The sequence below is a fragment of the Pelophylax lessonae genome, assembly GCF_965119305.1.
Source record: "Pelophylax lessonae genome assembly, chromosome: 4".
Classification (NCBI taxonomy): Eukaryota; Metazoa; Chordata; class Amphibia; order Anura; family Ranidae; genus Pelophylax; species Pelophylax lessonae.
In genome coordinates, this window is record NC_138771.1 from 184762884 (window position 1) to 184779797 (window position 16914).

Sequence of the window (16914 nt, forward strand, 5' to 3'; positions counted from 1 at the left end):
AGTGCACAAAGCAAGGTCCATAAAGACATGCATGAGCGAGTTTGGGGTGGAGGAGCTTGACCGGCCTGAACAAAATTCTGACCTCAACAAGATGAATTAGACTGTGAGCCAGGCCTTCCTGTCAAACATCAGTGCCTGACCTTGCAAATGTGCCTCTGGAAGAATGGTCAAACATTCACATAGACACACTCCTAAGTCTTGTGGACAGCCTTCCCAGAAGAGTTGAAGCTGTTAAAGCTGCACAGGGTGGGTCAACTCAATATTGAACCTTACAGACTAAGACTGGGATGCCATTAAAATTCATGTGAGTGTAACAGCAGGTGTCCAAATACTTTTGACAATAAAGTGTATTTATACATTTATATATATTTGTTTTTGTGTACCCTTTTACCTTTTGAACAGTCCTGAAGAAGGGGGAGTCTCTGTGCCCCTGACATGCATTGGTTTGATTTCATTTGTTGCTACCCAAAATAAAGTGTTTTTTCAAACCCACATTTACTGGATACCGGGTGCTCCTTTACATCCACTTTCCTTGAAGCTCTTTAAAACATAGTTAAATCATTACAGAATTTGTAAGCAATATAGTATGTGTGAAGGAGACTGCAGAAATGAGGAAACTTTTATCAATAACAAAGATAGTCTGTAATTGAGTCTAGCTCCCTGGATCTTTCAAAGCCTGCTTCTTTAGGGGGTTCCACTGTTGGACATCATCATGGTGCTGTAAGGCCTTCACGTATGGGAAGGCTTGAAGATTATTCTTGTGAAAGAGTGAGTGACCAAGTCCCTATGATGAGGGATATTAAGGATGTTACTCTCAACTGCATGGCTTCCCTTAGAGGCACTGTTTTTTCCTTTTGTGCTCTCTATTCCTTAGTCTTCATTCTTGGGACAAATAATTGTGCAGTTGGATGTGCTTTACCTCTTGCAAGGCAGGAAGTGACCACCACTGTGGGGTTTAATGATCAGCAGAAAGCTCAGGCTGCAACCAGGGGTCCTTATGGGTTCAGGTTCCTTAATGTAGGCCCTTGTAAGAATATTTAATAATAAATATCTCGCGCTCGTACTTATGTCAGAATATTTATACTGCTCTGAATATAGCAGTGTATTTATTTATGGTTAATAAGCAAAGATCTGTGAAAAAGGAGAGTCTTCACCTATTGCCATAAATCACTGTCGTGAATTCTTTTTAATTGATTAATTTCTTTTTAAAAGCATATACCAATCTTAGTGAGTACAGTCTACAGCGTGGAATATATATAAAAATATTTATTCTCAAGACATGCAAACACGATATATGATCAAACAAGAAGTGACACAAAAATAACTCTACATAAAAAATACTAACTTCAAATAATCAATGCAATGTGATGTTTAGCTCAATAATGAAAGTGAAACTAAAACAAAGTGAAACCAAAACGAAAGCAAGATTACCATTTCTTCCCAGGTATAGTATAAGCCATAAATTAATGTTCTATATAAACAGACTACAATGGTCTGCGAATCACACGGCCCAAAGTCATTCCACTGCAGAAGGAATGAGAATAAGCCATGCAAAACGGAAGACTTAAAATTGCAAATAATGCACTGAATCTGATATTAATAAAAATGTATAAAAACAAAAATCAGCTTTTTAGAGAAAAATCTACCATGGTTTATACGGCTGGGATTGTAATCTCATTACCCTTAAATATGCAATATAAAACATATAAGGAAGGAATAAACAATTGTTGAATAAAATCAAATAACATTGCAAGGCATAATTACCACACTTAAGATGGTGTTACCAGAGTCCTAAGATGGATGCCTTTCTTAAGATGGTGGATTCCCTTCAAGTTTCAGATGAATGATGTGGATCAGGGAGTATGTCTGCATGAGTCTATTGAAAAATGTAATAGCGTGTGTGGTGTAAGTGTGAGGTGTGTTGTCAGTAGTGTAAAGTGTGTGTCCTATCTCTCATCTGGGTTGGTCTTTTATATGGTAAGAACAAAGAGCTATAAAAATTACCATAAGTAAAACCCAGAGGGATGAAACATTATCCGAATTGGTCAGGATATTCTATACCTAAACTAGTGAGGTCAGAGACACACCCTTTTTATAATTAACCCCATACTTGGATAATAAAGTTAAATGATGATTTCTCTATATGCAAGATTAATCATAAAACACAACATAAAACTTTATCCAGACTCCCAGTACATACATAAATGTTCACCTGTATTTCCATCATTCATCTTGGCAAGTAATGCCATTTCAATAATTATATTATTTAAGACAATATAATATTTTTATATTGGAATATTTCAAATTATCTCAAGACTGCACCTGGTATTTCGTCTCCAGAGGGCAGTATTGTACCGTTCATTAGATTTTGTATTTAATATAATTAAAACAATTTGTTATCTGATGACCTATTGACCTGTCGGCTAGTGAAAAGCAATTACTTATTTGACCATGTCTTACACTGTCAATTAAGATGTCTGGCCTGTAGGATTTACAACACCTTGAGCACTTAGACTAGACTTCTCTGAAATGAGGTAACTAGTGACGAGATACATATGTCCTTACACTTATTAGAAAAAGAATTCTAAGTAAGATTATTACTGAGAATATAAACCCAAAATGTGATATAACATTCCTAAATATATATGTATATGCCTTACATAATATAATGACATAATTATGGCTAATATCTTCTCACATATGATAATGTATCTATAAAAACTTATATGGTTCATCTTTAAATGTCTGCTAGAATATACTGGGGTATTGTCCATTGTTATATACTTATAGACAGACTGACACTACCATCCCCTTAACATCTGTTATCTGATAGAGATGTCAATGTATAAGCTTATTTATGACAAAAGAAAATATAAATGTCTGCTGAAAGTAAAGGACCCTATTGTAAGCCTGTAAGAGACATTTTGTTTAACAAGTATATATATGAACTTTGTTTCACCTTAAAAACAAGATGGACGCCATCCTGTTCAGAATCTCTTATATGCATAATATGAAATATACATGGCTTTTAAAATCATTTTTCTTTTTACCTATTATTATGCTACTATGGCTGCTTTGCAGCCTCCTGTCCTTATTCAGGTGATCAGTCTTAGCTCTCTAGTAAAGGTCCCCCCCTCATTTTATATATGAGAGGACTTGTGTTCCTATGTCCTGAATCAGGTACACAGCCCTGCAGGGGGTTTTCTTGTCAGGTTCTAGTGACACTGCAGGATGGCCTTGTGGACAGGTCTTCTCATCCTACTGTTTTCTGGTGTTTCTGCACAGGTATGGGTGACATTGTCTTCCCACTCCTGTATATTTTGGTGATAGATACTTCTTGCATCTTTTTTCAACTTTGATTGTCAGTCTCTCTTTCAAGAAGGAAAAAAAAATAACACTTTTGAACCAAAGCAAGTTATCTTCGTCCAATTATATAATTTTGACATTTAGTAGTATGTTACATGCTAATGGCCCCTTTTTACATTATTATTGTTATTAATAATATTATTATTATTTTCCATCAAGTTGGTGTTGGCTTGTGGAAATTACACAGATATTGTTTCTCCTGAATAATCAGTCTCCTTTTTGAGTCTTCCATCTTTGTTTTGGCATATTTATCCTTTCCGTGACTGTATCCAGCCATCTTATTGCTGGTTGTCTGCTTCTTTTCTCTTCAACTTTTCAAAACAAAATTGTCTTTTCCAGTGATGAGTTAGTTTTCATAATATGTCCAAAATAACGCAGCTTCAGTCTAGTCATCTGGGTTTCTAGCAAAAGTTTGGGCTTGATTTATCAAATGATTTATTCATTTTTCTTTGCTGTTCATTATTTTCTTACATTTATTTTCCAAGACCTAATTTCAAAGGCATCCGTATGTATTCAATCATGCTCTTGGTCTTTAGGACACTGTATTTTGTGTTATTTAAATACAATTTTTTTTCCTCATTACAAAATAACTCTTGAGAAAATGTTATTGTTCTATTTTGTATATATCACATTAATGTTATCTAGTATAATTTAATTTGTTATGTTTTCTTTTTTTAGTCAGAGAAGAATGACAATGAATCTCTAAGTCAACGAATCAAGCCTGTATTTAATGATGATCCTGTCTTTCGGAGGCAAACAAATTACCAGCATTCTGCTGTACATATTCCAACAGACATTTATGAAGGATGTAAGTTACCCTGATTTCATTGTCCGTTTTTCACCAAGACAAATGTTCATTGTATTGTAGAAAACACCTAACTGTTCTTATTCAGAATATAAGATATTAGTAATAATTACATGTGATTTAATTATATATATATATATATATATATATATATATATATATATATATATATATATATATATATATATTAGAATAGGCCCCTATAATTCTAGCAGGACATCTCACTTCCCTATACTCATTATTGTAGCACACCCCAAAGTGCATTGCTACCCATGCATCCAGCATGGCTAGCAATGAATACAACTAATACTTTTTTATTAGCTGAACAAAGTCTTTGTTCATTCTTAGACCAACATGTACAATGAAAAGGCTTAGCCTGTATACATCTAAAATTTTAATTCTTGTATCCATTGTCCTGTAAGCTCTTCTGTAATTAAATTATATAATACTGTACAGTACCAAAACTAAAATCAATATATTCTTTAAATAATACTCTTTGATAAAAGGATACCTGACTAGAACACATAGGGGTTTATTTACTAAAACTGGACAGTACAAAATCTGGTGTAGCTATGCATGGAAACCAATCAACTAGGTTTTTTTTTTTTTTAAACTTAATTAAACAAGCTGCAGTTAGAAGCTGATTGGCTACCATGCACAGTTTCACCAAAATTTGCACTCTCCAGTTTTAGTAAATCAGCTCCACAAATGTATTAATGTAACCATGGTATTTACTATCTTTAAATGCCATTCTTAAGATAAAGCAATACAATATGCTAGTTGAAGTACTTACTAAAATAAAAAAATAAGTGTGATGAAGAATTTCCTAGTATAAAATGGTGAAACATTTTTTTTAGTCTGAAAAGAACCCATAATAGGTGCAATTTGCTTTGAAATCTCTTTTTGCACTGTAACATTACAACTTTATTCAAAAGTGAAAAGAGTTTATTAAGGTAATGAGGATAAAGAATTGACAGTGAGCCTACAGGGCAGATACCAAAACTTTGTAACACTTTGGTATACTTGGAAAGAATTCTCTAGATCAGAAAGTATTTTATTAAGCCGGCCATACATGAATCAAAATTTGGCTGATTCAGCAGGGGCCAGCCAAATTTAGATCCATGTATGGGCACTGAGGTTGCACAACCAGCCGGTCAGATTTTCCCTGTTGGTTCAGTGCTGCAGGTTATAACCTGCACTGCTGATAAGAGTATTTTGACAGTGAGGACGTCTGCCTGCTGTCAGAATACCATAGCTCATGGGGCAGGGTTCCTCCATCCACATTCAGTCCGTGTGATGCTTTAGACAATCATGGTATATTTAGAGTGAGCTTAGGATGGTTTAGTGGAGTGATGTGGGTGATGTCCAGGGTTTTCCTTTTTTTGTGTGGGTGTGTTTTGTCCTACGGTTTGGGATATGTAAATAAAATGGAAGTGTTCAAAATACAGAAGGTTACATAAACTTGATCATGTGGAACATACAAAATAAGCTGGCATTATCTTTGGAGCTAATTTGAGATGTAGAAAACTAGTGTATGATTGGATTATAAGACGATTTTGTATTTATGTGGAATTGTAATAGGAGTTAAAATAAGAGTTAAAAATGAATAATACATGAAATAAAAAAAGTGAAAAGAGTAAAATAATGTCAGAAGGTGCTTTTTAGATATTGCAAAAGTGACTAGTGAAGGCATGTAATGGTGTATTTTATATGTCACCCATATATAGCCCATCTGTACCATGTGATTATCTATGGCCAATCACAGCTAATCACAACAAAACAAACTGAATAATTTGATTTCATTCAATAAAATGCTTGCTTATAACAATGAAATGTGTAAAAAAATAAAAAATAAACCCTGATCAATTCCCCAGGGCAGTGTAATTATACTATAGTAACATTATATTGCTCTGGTCACAATGTGTTTAAAATAAATCATACAAAAAAATTTAATAAAAAATAAAATAAATGAAAAATAAAATATATATTGTTTTCATATTCTCAATAGTCAGTGTCCCTGGTCACTGACACAAACATTATATGATAATGTTGTACTGCATAAAATTATATTGATTTTTTTTTTATTTCTTTATTTTCAAAAAAAAAAAAAAAACTTGCTATGCATCTTACTAAATACCTTGTCGACTTTTCAAATATGGGCTTTTGGGGGTTATCTGTTCTGTCCTGACAATTTTTGTCCTCAAGAAATGATGTATCAGTACATCAGGACTGATCAATTGTCATATATATATATATATATATATATATATATATATATATATATATACATATGTATATGTATGTGTATATATATGTGTGTCATATATACCATATATACCACCAGATATACCATAGTTTGTGGGCTCTATAACTTTCCCACAGACTAAATAATATACTGATTTGGGTTATTTTCACCAAAGTAATGTAGGAGAATACATGTTGGCCTAAATGTATGAAGAACAATTATTTATTTGCACAATTTTATTACAGAAACAAAGAAAAACATTTTTTTTTAACTTTTTTTTTTTAGCAAAAAATAAAAAAACCCAGTGGTGATTAAATACCACCAAAAGAAGGCTCTAGTTGTGTGACCTAAATTAAAACATTTTTTAGCTTGGGTACAGTGTTGCATGATCATGCAATTGTCATTTAAAGTGCTACAGTACTGAAAGCTGAAAATTGGCCTGGGAACTTGTATTGAAGTGATTACTTTGTAATTCAAGTCTAGTCCACTTATCATAAACAACATTGCTAAGTATAATTCTATTTAAATTGGCAATGTAATGTGACTTGAAAGCAGTTCTAGGGAAAGATAGTCAGCACTTGTGGTAAAAAAAGAAAAAAAAAAAAAGAAAAGAAAAAAAACTGTTATGAAGTCCTTACACCTGTAACAGCTTTGACACATGATGAAGAATTGAAAAACAAATTAAGCAAATGCCTGCTAATGCCTTTCAGCATCTCATAACTGTAAATAATAGGCTTGAGAAAAGGCAGTAACACCCAAAGATTTAAAAGCAGAAAAGACACAGGGATACATTTTTGGTTGTCTAGTACAGGGGGTAATTTGTTAATTTTGTAATTTGCTAATGTATAGGCTTAGTAGTTTCAAAAAGCAAAAGAAATAAATAAAAAATTTAGAGATGTAGAACAGCTCTGCTGTTAGAAACTATAGAAAGTACACATGATTTTGTTTCATTGTAACTCAGACACAAGCTGTCTTTTTTCCATGTATAGTTTTTTTTTTTTTTTTTTTACATAGCAAAGCAATGACCACTAATAAATCAGTGTCCACTAAAGTGCCAATTCCTGCTGATTTGGCTTTAATTGCAATTAATGTTGTAGTGTTTACACCACGTTCCTTGATAAGCATTTTACTTTTGTGCTTGTGGAGTTGGTAGTGAAACTGCACAGCATTGTAAAAAACTTAAACAATGGAGGGCCTATATTGTATACTGGTTCAAAATATTCAGCCAGTGGAGAACATAGATCAGAAATAACATTCAAATTGAAATTTTTGGTTTATTCACAAAGCTCAGTAAAAATATGTGTATATCAAACAAATCCCATTGTACAGAGTCCAGCTTACATGTGGTTGAAGTGGTTCCAGGCTACTGCAGACAGGTGGTGGATCTCAGAAACCTGGTCCAGGGGAAATGACCCCGATGCATTTTGGTCAAGTACATTAGTTATTATTCAAATCAGTTTTTAATTGAAAAGAGGCAAGATACAAATATATAGTGTATAAAACATCCTGCGCTTATCAATTAAGGTCTCTCTGTCGCCTTAGTAGTAGAAACCAAACTAAATATATAAATATGTGAATATTTTTTATCCAAACTCCACTATAAATTATATAAACCATACACTGCCAATAGCAGCTAGAACCACAAATGCATACAACCACCTGTTCAAATGCAAACAAAAATATTTAAAAAAAATACCAAATAGTGCAGCGCTATCCCTACAATTATATAAAATAAACCTCAGTGCATATACAATATGTAGAAAATTCAGTACATTTTAAAGGATCAGTATATAAGTGCAATATAGCTCATTCACATTAAGTCATTCATACTACATGAAAGTCCATAAAAAAAGTGTCCAAATTTCAGTGAATGTGATTTCCCAAACTCTTCACATTATCCACCTCAGTGCCCTTCACCCCACATTTGGGTGTCCTCTCGCCTACTTAAATGGACCTCTCTAACTAAAGGGGGTCGACATGCGCCTTTTGTCCCAATTAAGGCACTGCTCCACCAATTCAGCAGTCATAATCCTCAGCTCTCCAGCGTAGTGTCATTTATATGAAAAGCAAAAGGAAGGTCCATGAGTGCAGATTGCTTTAACCAAATCTATTAAAATTAAGAGATAAAATCATTCAAAAATTGAATGAGTTGTATTACACTGATTTATATTGCACTTATATACCGATCTTTGAAAATGTACTTTTATAATTTTATTTTATAAGATACAAATATAAGAAAAATAAATCATAGCAGTAGATATGTAGGTTCAAATACAGGAATCAATATGTACTTGTTGAGTAGACAGGTATGCTCATTATATTAGATAACAAGAAAGTGAAATAGATATAAAAATACAAGGCGCCTCTAAGTGCAGTAGGCTCTGAGTATTTATTAGGTTAAAAGCATAAAAGCACTCACATTTGGTAAGTATGACATGGGCATAGCAAAGATCTGTCTGGAGTCTTCCTATCCGCTGTGCTGAGTGGTTGCAATGGGGACATCCGGTGATCCGCTTCCTGTAGATGCGTCCTTTCGTCTGTGTCTCAGCCTGGTTGGCATGAGATTTCCTGAAGGCAGGATGTGGACGCAGCGGCTGGTGTCCAATAGAGCGGGTGGTGGGCGGTTACATGTTTCGGAGCTCAGAGGTCTGACGAAGGAGCTGAGCTCCGAAACATGTAACCGCCCACCACCCGCTCTATTGGACACCAGCCGCTGCGTCCACATCCTGCCTTCAGGAAATCTCATGCCAACCAGGCTGAGACACAGACGAAAGGACGCATCTACAGGAAGCGGATCACCGGATGTCCCCATTGCAACCACTCAGCACAGCGGATAGGAAGACTCCAGACAGATCTTTGCTATGCCCATGTCATACTTACCAAATGTGAGTGCTTTTATGCTTTTAACCTAATAAATACTCAGAGCCTACTGCACTTAGAGGCGCCTTGTCTTTTTATCTTTATCACTTTCAGAGCAGCTTCTCCTCCCCATGCTGCCGAAGTGCAGTGTTTCACCTAAAGCCTGCTGTATTCCACGGAAGCGCCCATACAACAAACCCTTTTCCAAGAAAGTGAAATAGGTCTACTATAACTCTGAAACCAGACATGGCCTTTTTAAGTACGGTAACATGTAGTTCTTTACAAGCAATGAAGAGATTAAGCCAAAGAAAAAGGGAAAGAAAGAATAGAAACAAGGAAGAAGAGAATAAAAAAGTGTGTGTGTGTGTATATATATATATATATATATATATATATATATATATATATATATATATATATATATATATATATATATATATATATATATATATTAGGTCCATATATGTTTGGAAACAAGCGCAATTTTAGATTTTTCATGTATTTACCAAAACATATTTAAGCTATAGTTATATAATGATTGTGGGCATAAAGTGCACACTCTCAGGTTTCATTTGAGGGTATGTACATCCAAATCAGAGGCCATCAATAGTGTCCCTGATCTCCGCTACATCAGTACATTGTCACCAGAGCCAGTGCAGCCATCAACAACTTTCCTGATCAATGACCCTGGCCTGTTTATTGGCCAGTTTGCTGCCTGCTGTCTGGACCAATTCTTTGCCTGTTTATTGACCACATCTTTCTGTCTGCTGCCCAAATTGACCCATCTGCACATCCCACTTACCATGTTCCCGCTATACACCAGTCCTAGTCTTACCCTGCTCTCTTAGAACCACAGGAACACTTTTGTTTACCCTTTGTTAAGCCTCCTGTACCTTCTGGTCAGTGAACATGACATTCCTGTGGGCAGCCATGCACCAGTAGGCTAGGCCTGTTTAGCTTATAGGAATGGGGATTGCTATAGGTGATGCTACACTAAGCTATATTCCCTGACCACTCATACAGAGGTGACTATTATAGCACATTGGTTTTGATACAATTGGTTAATTTTTGTAATAAGATGCAATGTCCGGTACATAGTCAGTCCAAACATTGTACATAATCAGTCCATACACACCTGTGGCATTTATATGTGGGGTGAGTAGCAGGATGTGTTATGGGGTTTAATTGTAAGTATGCCCATGTTGTGTGTAAAAAAAAAAAAAAAATTATAAAACTGACAACTTTGTGTAAAAATAAAATATTTTCATCTTCTTTCTGCATTTTCCAAAAACGTGTCGCAAAAAATGGAAGTCTCACCATCTCTTCTGAAAAATACCTTTTGGTGTTTATGTGTCTCCAAAAATGTGAAAGGTAGTCAGAAATTAGATGGGTATGTTATGCTCCTAGAAAAATACTTGGAATGTGGGCCTATTTATGTGACTAGGCTGTGTAAATGTCTCACACATCTGGTATTACCCTACTCAGGAGGAGTGGGAGACTTTGTTTTGGGGTGTAATTCTAAGTATGCCTGTGGTGTGTGTTAGAAATATCTTACTGCATTTTCCAAAAATGTGTTGTAAAAAATATTTTCAAAAGACTCATTATGCCTCTTCAAAAATGTGTTGGGTGTTTTCTTTCCAAAGTGGGGTTATTTTGTGGGTGTTTCCATTGTCTTGATGTTTCAGGGCCTCTAAAATTGTGATAAGTAATCAGGAAATTAAATGCATCATTTAAGCTCATCGAAAGCCTGAAGGTGCTCCCTAAATTTTGGGCCCCCCTATGTGGTTAGGCTGTGAAAAAGTCTCACACATGTGGTAACATCTTTAGTGTCTGCCATGTTAGTAAGCCATCTGCTATCGGGGCAGAAGTGAGTCCATATACACACACACACACATCTCAGCTCACACAGCTGTCTCATCCCCCATTCTCTGCATGCGCAATTCACACAATTTTATTGATGGCAGCAGGAGCCAAAGGCTGCTGCCTGTCCTGTGAATTCAGATAGATTGGCAAGAGCTGCTACAGGTGGACACAGAGCTGAATTGAATGAGGGCTTAGGCAAGTATTTAGGTAGGTGAGGGAGGCAAAACTGCTACTGGGACATTTTTTACCTTAGTGCAAGGAATGCATTAAGGTAAAACATATCTTGGCTTTAGAACCACTTTAAACATTAGAACATGTCTATGACTGTAGGGAGTTATAATATTGTGTGATTTTTATACAACTCAACTAACATAAAATGTCCATGAATGTCTGTAAAAGTAGTCTTAATTTTTGACCATAGCATCATTTGGGTTGATACTTTTTTTATTAGGAGGTCTGAAATGTTGTTACATAAAAAAACAAAGTGAATTCACAATTAAAGGTAATACATCTTAGTGAATTGCTATAAAATGTAACCATGTTCTCAATTAAATCAATCCTAAGATTCTGTTTTATTTTTAATTAACAAAGTTCAGAAGACACATCCTTTGTGGCATTTCTAATTTAGACTTGTTTAAGCATCTAATATTCTAATGCGTTTTATCTTGTCAGTAGTATTGAATTTATCTTACCATTCGTGAATGTGTTATCCAAAATACGTTTTTTGTGCATACATATAATCATCAGCAATTAGTTGGTAGCATATTAATTACACCATGCCCTAGTTACATATCTCCTAATTTATAAATATTTGCTTTAATCTTTTGATTCTAATTTCCTGTAAGACATTAGATTGTTTGAAATATACTTTTGTTTTACTTTATACTGCTGAAAATAGAAGACCTGTTATTATTAATGAATACATTAAATGAGCATGTGACTTTTGGAAGGTGCCTACAGGTCCTGTTAATATTCAACAAAGAGCAAACAAATTCCCCAGCACTCAGCCTTGCTAGTCAAGAGACATAGTTATAATCTGCTAATGACAATATTATTAACAGTAATCTCAGCTGCATATGTTTTCAAACCATAAAACATGTACAAGTTTTAATGTGTGTTCATACCATACTTTGTAAGGGCCCCTTTACTTAAGCATTCAGTCTGGATTTTTCAGTTTTTCAGGTAGTTCCAGACTGAACTACAATGTATGTCTATGGGTGGGCACATGTAAATGGATGATCATCTGTTTACAAACATGTTCATTTAGGTCCATTTTTTTTAAACAGAACAAGACTGTATCCTGTTTCATTTAGATTAATCTTATGGATGCAAACGGATACTGTCTGTATACATCTTTTCAGTTTGTGTCCATTTTGAGGCACAAAACATTTTTCTATGATTGGTTTCTGCAGAAAAAAAAAATGAAAAAATGGTTGTATATGGAACTGAACAGAACTGAACTGAAGTGCAAACTGATGTAAACTGAATCCATAATCATCAGTTTTTTTATTAGCAAAAAAGTGACTGAACTGATGATGCCCATGTGAAAGAACCCTAAGCCTTTTCCGTATCGGGGGATCTGTGAGCAGATCCCCTCCTCCTGACCAGAGCCGAATACAGCAGATGTCACATCCATGCCCATTCATTTTCTTACAACTCTATGGGAGGTCAAGTGTAAACATACTCCGCTGTCCAGTTACATCAGGCTAACTCTGATTTGGTCCACAAAAATGGAAAAGGATGTAGTCCTAGTCCTTTTCTGTACCTGGAGGGACCTGGAGGTAGGTGGGTGTAAATGGACACAAGTATATTTGCATCCACCTGCTCAAAAGGGCTCTATGGACCTTCTGATGAGGTCCACCTGAAAAACTTACAGGTGGACCTGATCGGAATGGATGTGTAAAAAGGGCTTAAAAGTGCAATGACAAAGCTGTCTATTGATAATATTGAATTAAGAGGTTAATCTATAGGTTTCTTCCGCTCTTTTAAATTCAGCAGGGTCACTATGGACTTTTTCCCCCAGTTTTTATAAAAAGGCCATTTTATAATGTGACACATATTGTGTGTGTGTGTTTTTTTTTTTTTACATATCTTAGAAAGAGAAAAACTTCAGCTAACTTGAAAAGCAGTTTTATTCATTAAGGCAAAAGTACTGATAACAAATCAGGAATCATCTTTTAACTGACTCCTGCAATCAGGAGTCACAGTACTTGAGTTCCCTCCACTGGGTTCTTTGTAATAACTTTGACTCTCATTTATTCCTATCTAAAATGAGTGATGTAACAGTTACTTTATAGTCAAATATGGCTGATACTGGTAATATTTAACTCTTTTTGGTAACCTAATCAAAATGCTCTCAAACAATCCTCCAACATCTTATGGGCTGATTCAACCACACAACACCCATTTTAAAATAGACTGCTGAATCAGCCAGTGTTCTTGGCAATGTTTCACTGTAATCTTGTATACTACATGCAGCTCTCACTGATCATGTCATATTTACATTATTACTTATGTTACAAACTATACTTTAACAATTCCTAATAGACTTGATACTGTATATAAGGTTAAGTGTTATATTTTGCATTTTGTTCTTGTCTGTTACAAATTCACTACTATCAGTTATATACTCTTTTTTTCAACTAGATGGGCTTGAGCTGAAAATATTGGCTTATTTGATTGTCCATATAGCCTTTTGTGAAATACTGTAAACATATCAACTGGTCAGCAAAACATTTTCAGTGATCTTTCTTAAATACAATATACCTGAGAATGGTAGCACCACTTTGCGTATAATTTTTTTTTGAAGTTTGAATGTGTTTTGATGCGCATATCCTCAGGTTTGATATGATCTGTGACCTTTTTAAAACCACAGTAGATTCACAGTATGGCAATAGAAAGTTTTATAGCTTAATTGAATAATGGACAATCGGTAAGTTTTGTTGGCAGCTTAGTAAATTAAAGAACATATTCAATTTGCAGGGCCAGGCCAGTGAATCTGTTCATTGTTTCATTGAAGATTTCTATTGAATAATGTGAGACAACATTAGTCCACCTTTTTGATTATTGGATTTCACTACTGTCTGACTCCTCAGCAGCAACACTACTAATGTGTTTGCCCTTTTAGAAGCCACTTCAGAACTAGTTCCTATGGTTACAGCTCTGAGTATAAAGCATTTTCCTATTCTCCATTATGCCAGACTACATGCTATTTGGATGTATAAAGCATCTTCCTATTCTCCATTATTCCAGACTACATGCTTTATTTGGATGTTTTGTTAGATATTTGTACAATAAGGCTTAATTAATAGAAGAATGCAGGTGTTAGTAGTGTGCTTGTCATTACTGTGATTTACTTTCTATTGCGCCTTCTTCTGTATTTTTAATTACAGCAAGAATTATTTACAAAATTAAAACACTAGGCAAACAAGGAATGTTGACCATGACAACCAGTAATGTGTTCTAAACTGTGCTGGACATGTAAAATGTACCATGCAATTTTATAGTAGCTTTTATAACAAAAGGTCCACTTTTGAGTAAATGAGTTCAGTATTTTAAACTGTATGTTTTTTTCAGACATAAAGTACAAAAACCATACTTATATATTTCAGATTTGAAAGATATTTTTTTATGCTTGCTGATGAGTGTGGTCTCATTTTACCCTTGTTTTTTTCTTTTGCAGACAAATACAATCCCATAGTGTTATGTAAAGATATCAGTAGTGTGTAATTAGAGATTAAAGTTGTGATATAAAAACTTGCTTTACAGGCCTTCACTTAGAACCATATGGATTTTAACAATTCTTAAATATAAACCTTGTAATATACCACTAAAATACCCTGCAATTTCTGTTGCTTAGTAACTAGCAGAACATCAAGGAGATCACCATGTCTCTGCTTTAACAAATACTGGCTAATTACAAAGGAAGGTCCTTCAAATATGGATTATGACCCAGTACAAAAATGGTTTCTATAGCAATGTATAAAACATCAGTTCATTACTGCATGATATTACATTTATAAATATAACACACTTCTGTAGCTACTGTAGTGTGACCCAGGGTGGACAGTGGATGTATGAGCTGTGAGTTAAGAGGAAAAATGACTAGTATTGGGTTAAGCATGTCACTTATGAAAACAAGAGTATGTGGAGGGTGAATAGTTATTAAAACTGGGAAAGTATCTGGGAAATTATCGGTATCTTTTAACTTGACAGTGGTGTGGTGCTTACAGTCCTAGGCAGCAAAATTTTAAGTTAGATAGAAAATGCACTCCCTTTTTCCTATAGATAACATGCTAAAATAAACATTTTCCAAGGGTAAAAATTGCTTGTATATATCTGACATTAAAATTTGTAAAGTCTGTGCTAATTGTGAAAAGGACAAAAGAGCTGAACACTATGCTCTAATACCAAGCATAATACCAAACAGTGCAGCACATCAATTATAATCAGTAACAAAAAAAAATGCAATAAATTGAACTATCATAGAAAATTATAGTACACTTGTGACTATTAACATAGCATGGCCAATAAAATTGTGTATGGTGAAAACATTGACTGTAAGTAAACAAAAAAAGGTGTCCTTAATTCATCTGAAACCAAGAAGAAAGGTGGCCAATATGAGTGGTCAAAAATAGCAGTTCCACAAGTTATGATGGAAATAGAAAAACTTCTAGAATAGCCAAGGTAAATCGGCTCAAGTGTACTATAATTTTCTATGTTAGTTCAATGCTTTTGTTATTTTTTGTTACTGATTAAAATCGATGCAATGAACTATTTGGTTTATATATATATCTGACATGATACATACTTTTGACATTTTTTTTTTTGTCAAAAGAAAGACTGCATGTAGTTGTTGAAGTTACGTTTATTAAGACAGTACAAAAAGGAAAAACCTTATGGAATAAAAAAAAAAAAGTACTGATGATGTGAAAAGTACCCTAACCCGTATTAGATAGCATCTCTTAACTGAATCATGTAATGTGAGCCAGGTGTTACTGTACTTTGCACAGTCTTATTGTGATTAGCTATTTAAATAATGTTTTACTAAGTTTTAGTTTTAGAACGCTTTGTTCTATGTAACCGTTTTGTGTCTGATCTTTAGTATACAGTATAAAAAAAGTAAGTGTTGATTCACAGTGTACCAATACTGATATTGAATTTTTTGTTACACCAAAGCATATGTGATTACGTGCATGACAACCCACATTTGGACATGTTGTGCAATACACAATAGCAGTTGTATGTATAATTGTGTTATGTGCTATCCATTCTTAATTCCACCACAATGCACATATGTAGTATGCTATAGTAAACCAAGAATGAAAAAAAAAAAAAAAACAGCACTATACCCAATTATAAACTGTTGCAGTGGTGTAATGGCAGATGATGCTGCCAAAACATAATTCCCAATTCAAAATATTACCAGCACACCATGCTCAAACAAAAAAAAATACACTTTTATTGCCACAAAAAAAAGGAGATGATTCAAGACTGCTAAGAACCAATCTTCAGGTAGCAGTGACATTCAACAGTAATAGCAGACTAAAACACACAGATGTAAATAATATGGTACAAGGATGCATTTTCATGTGTTAAGGGGCATTCTGGGCCCATTTACAATGAATTGGCTGCCCTAGCACAAAGTGCATTAATCCATGAACATGCATGCATTAATGCACACAGATTATGGTGTGAATGAACCCTAGGAGAAATTTTAGATTGTTCGTTCACTCCCTCTTTAAGGGTAGAGAGAACTCTGGGCTGCTGTTGATAA

The 16914-nt window shown here is 34.5% G+C and overlaps 1 protein-coding gene across 2 annotated transcripts in view; it reads left to right on the top strand.

Annotated features, from left to right (window-relative positions):
• CACNA2D1 (calcium voltage-gated channel auxiliary subunit alpha2delta 1) overlaps positions 1 to 16914 on the top strand; it is a 960240-nt gene that overhangs the window by 534306 nt on the left and 409020 nt on the right. For both annotated transcript variants that reach the window (XM_082257081.1, XM_082257082.1), the window contains exon 6: positions 4045 to 4174. In XM_082257081.1, coding sequence (XP_082113207.1) covers positions 4045 to 4174 — 130 coding nt within the window. The remainder of the gene's footprint in view (positions 1 to 4044; positions 4175 to 16914) is intronic.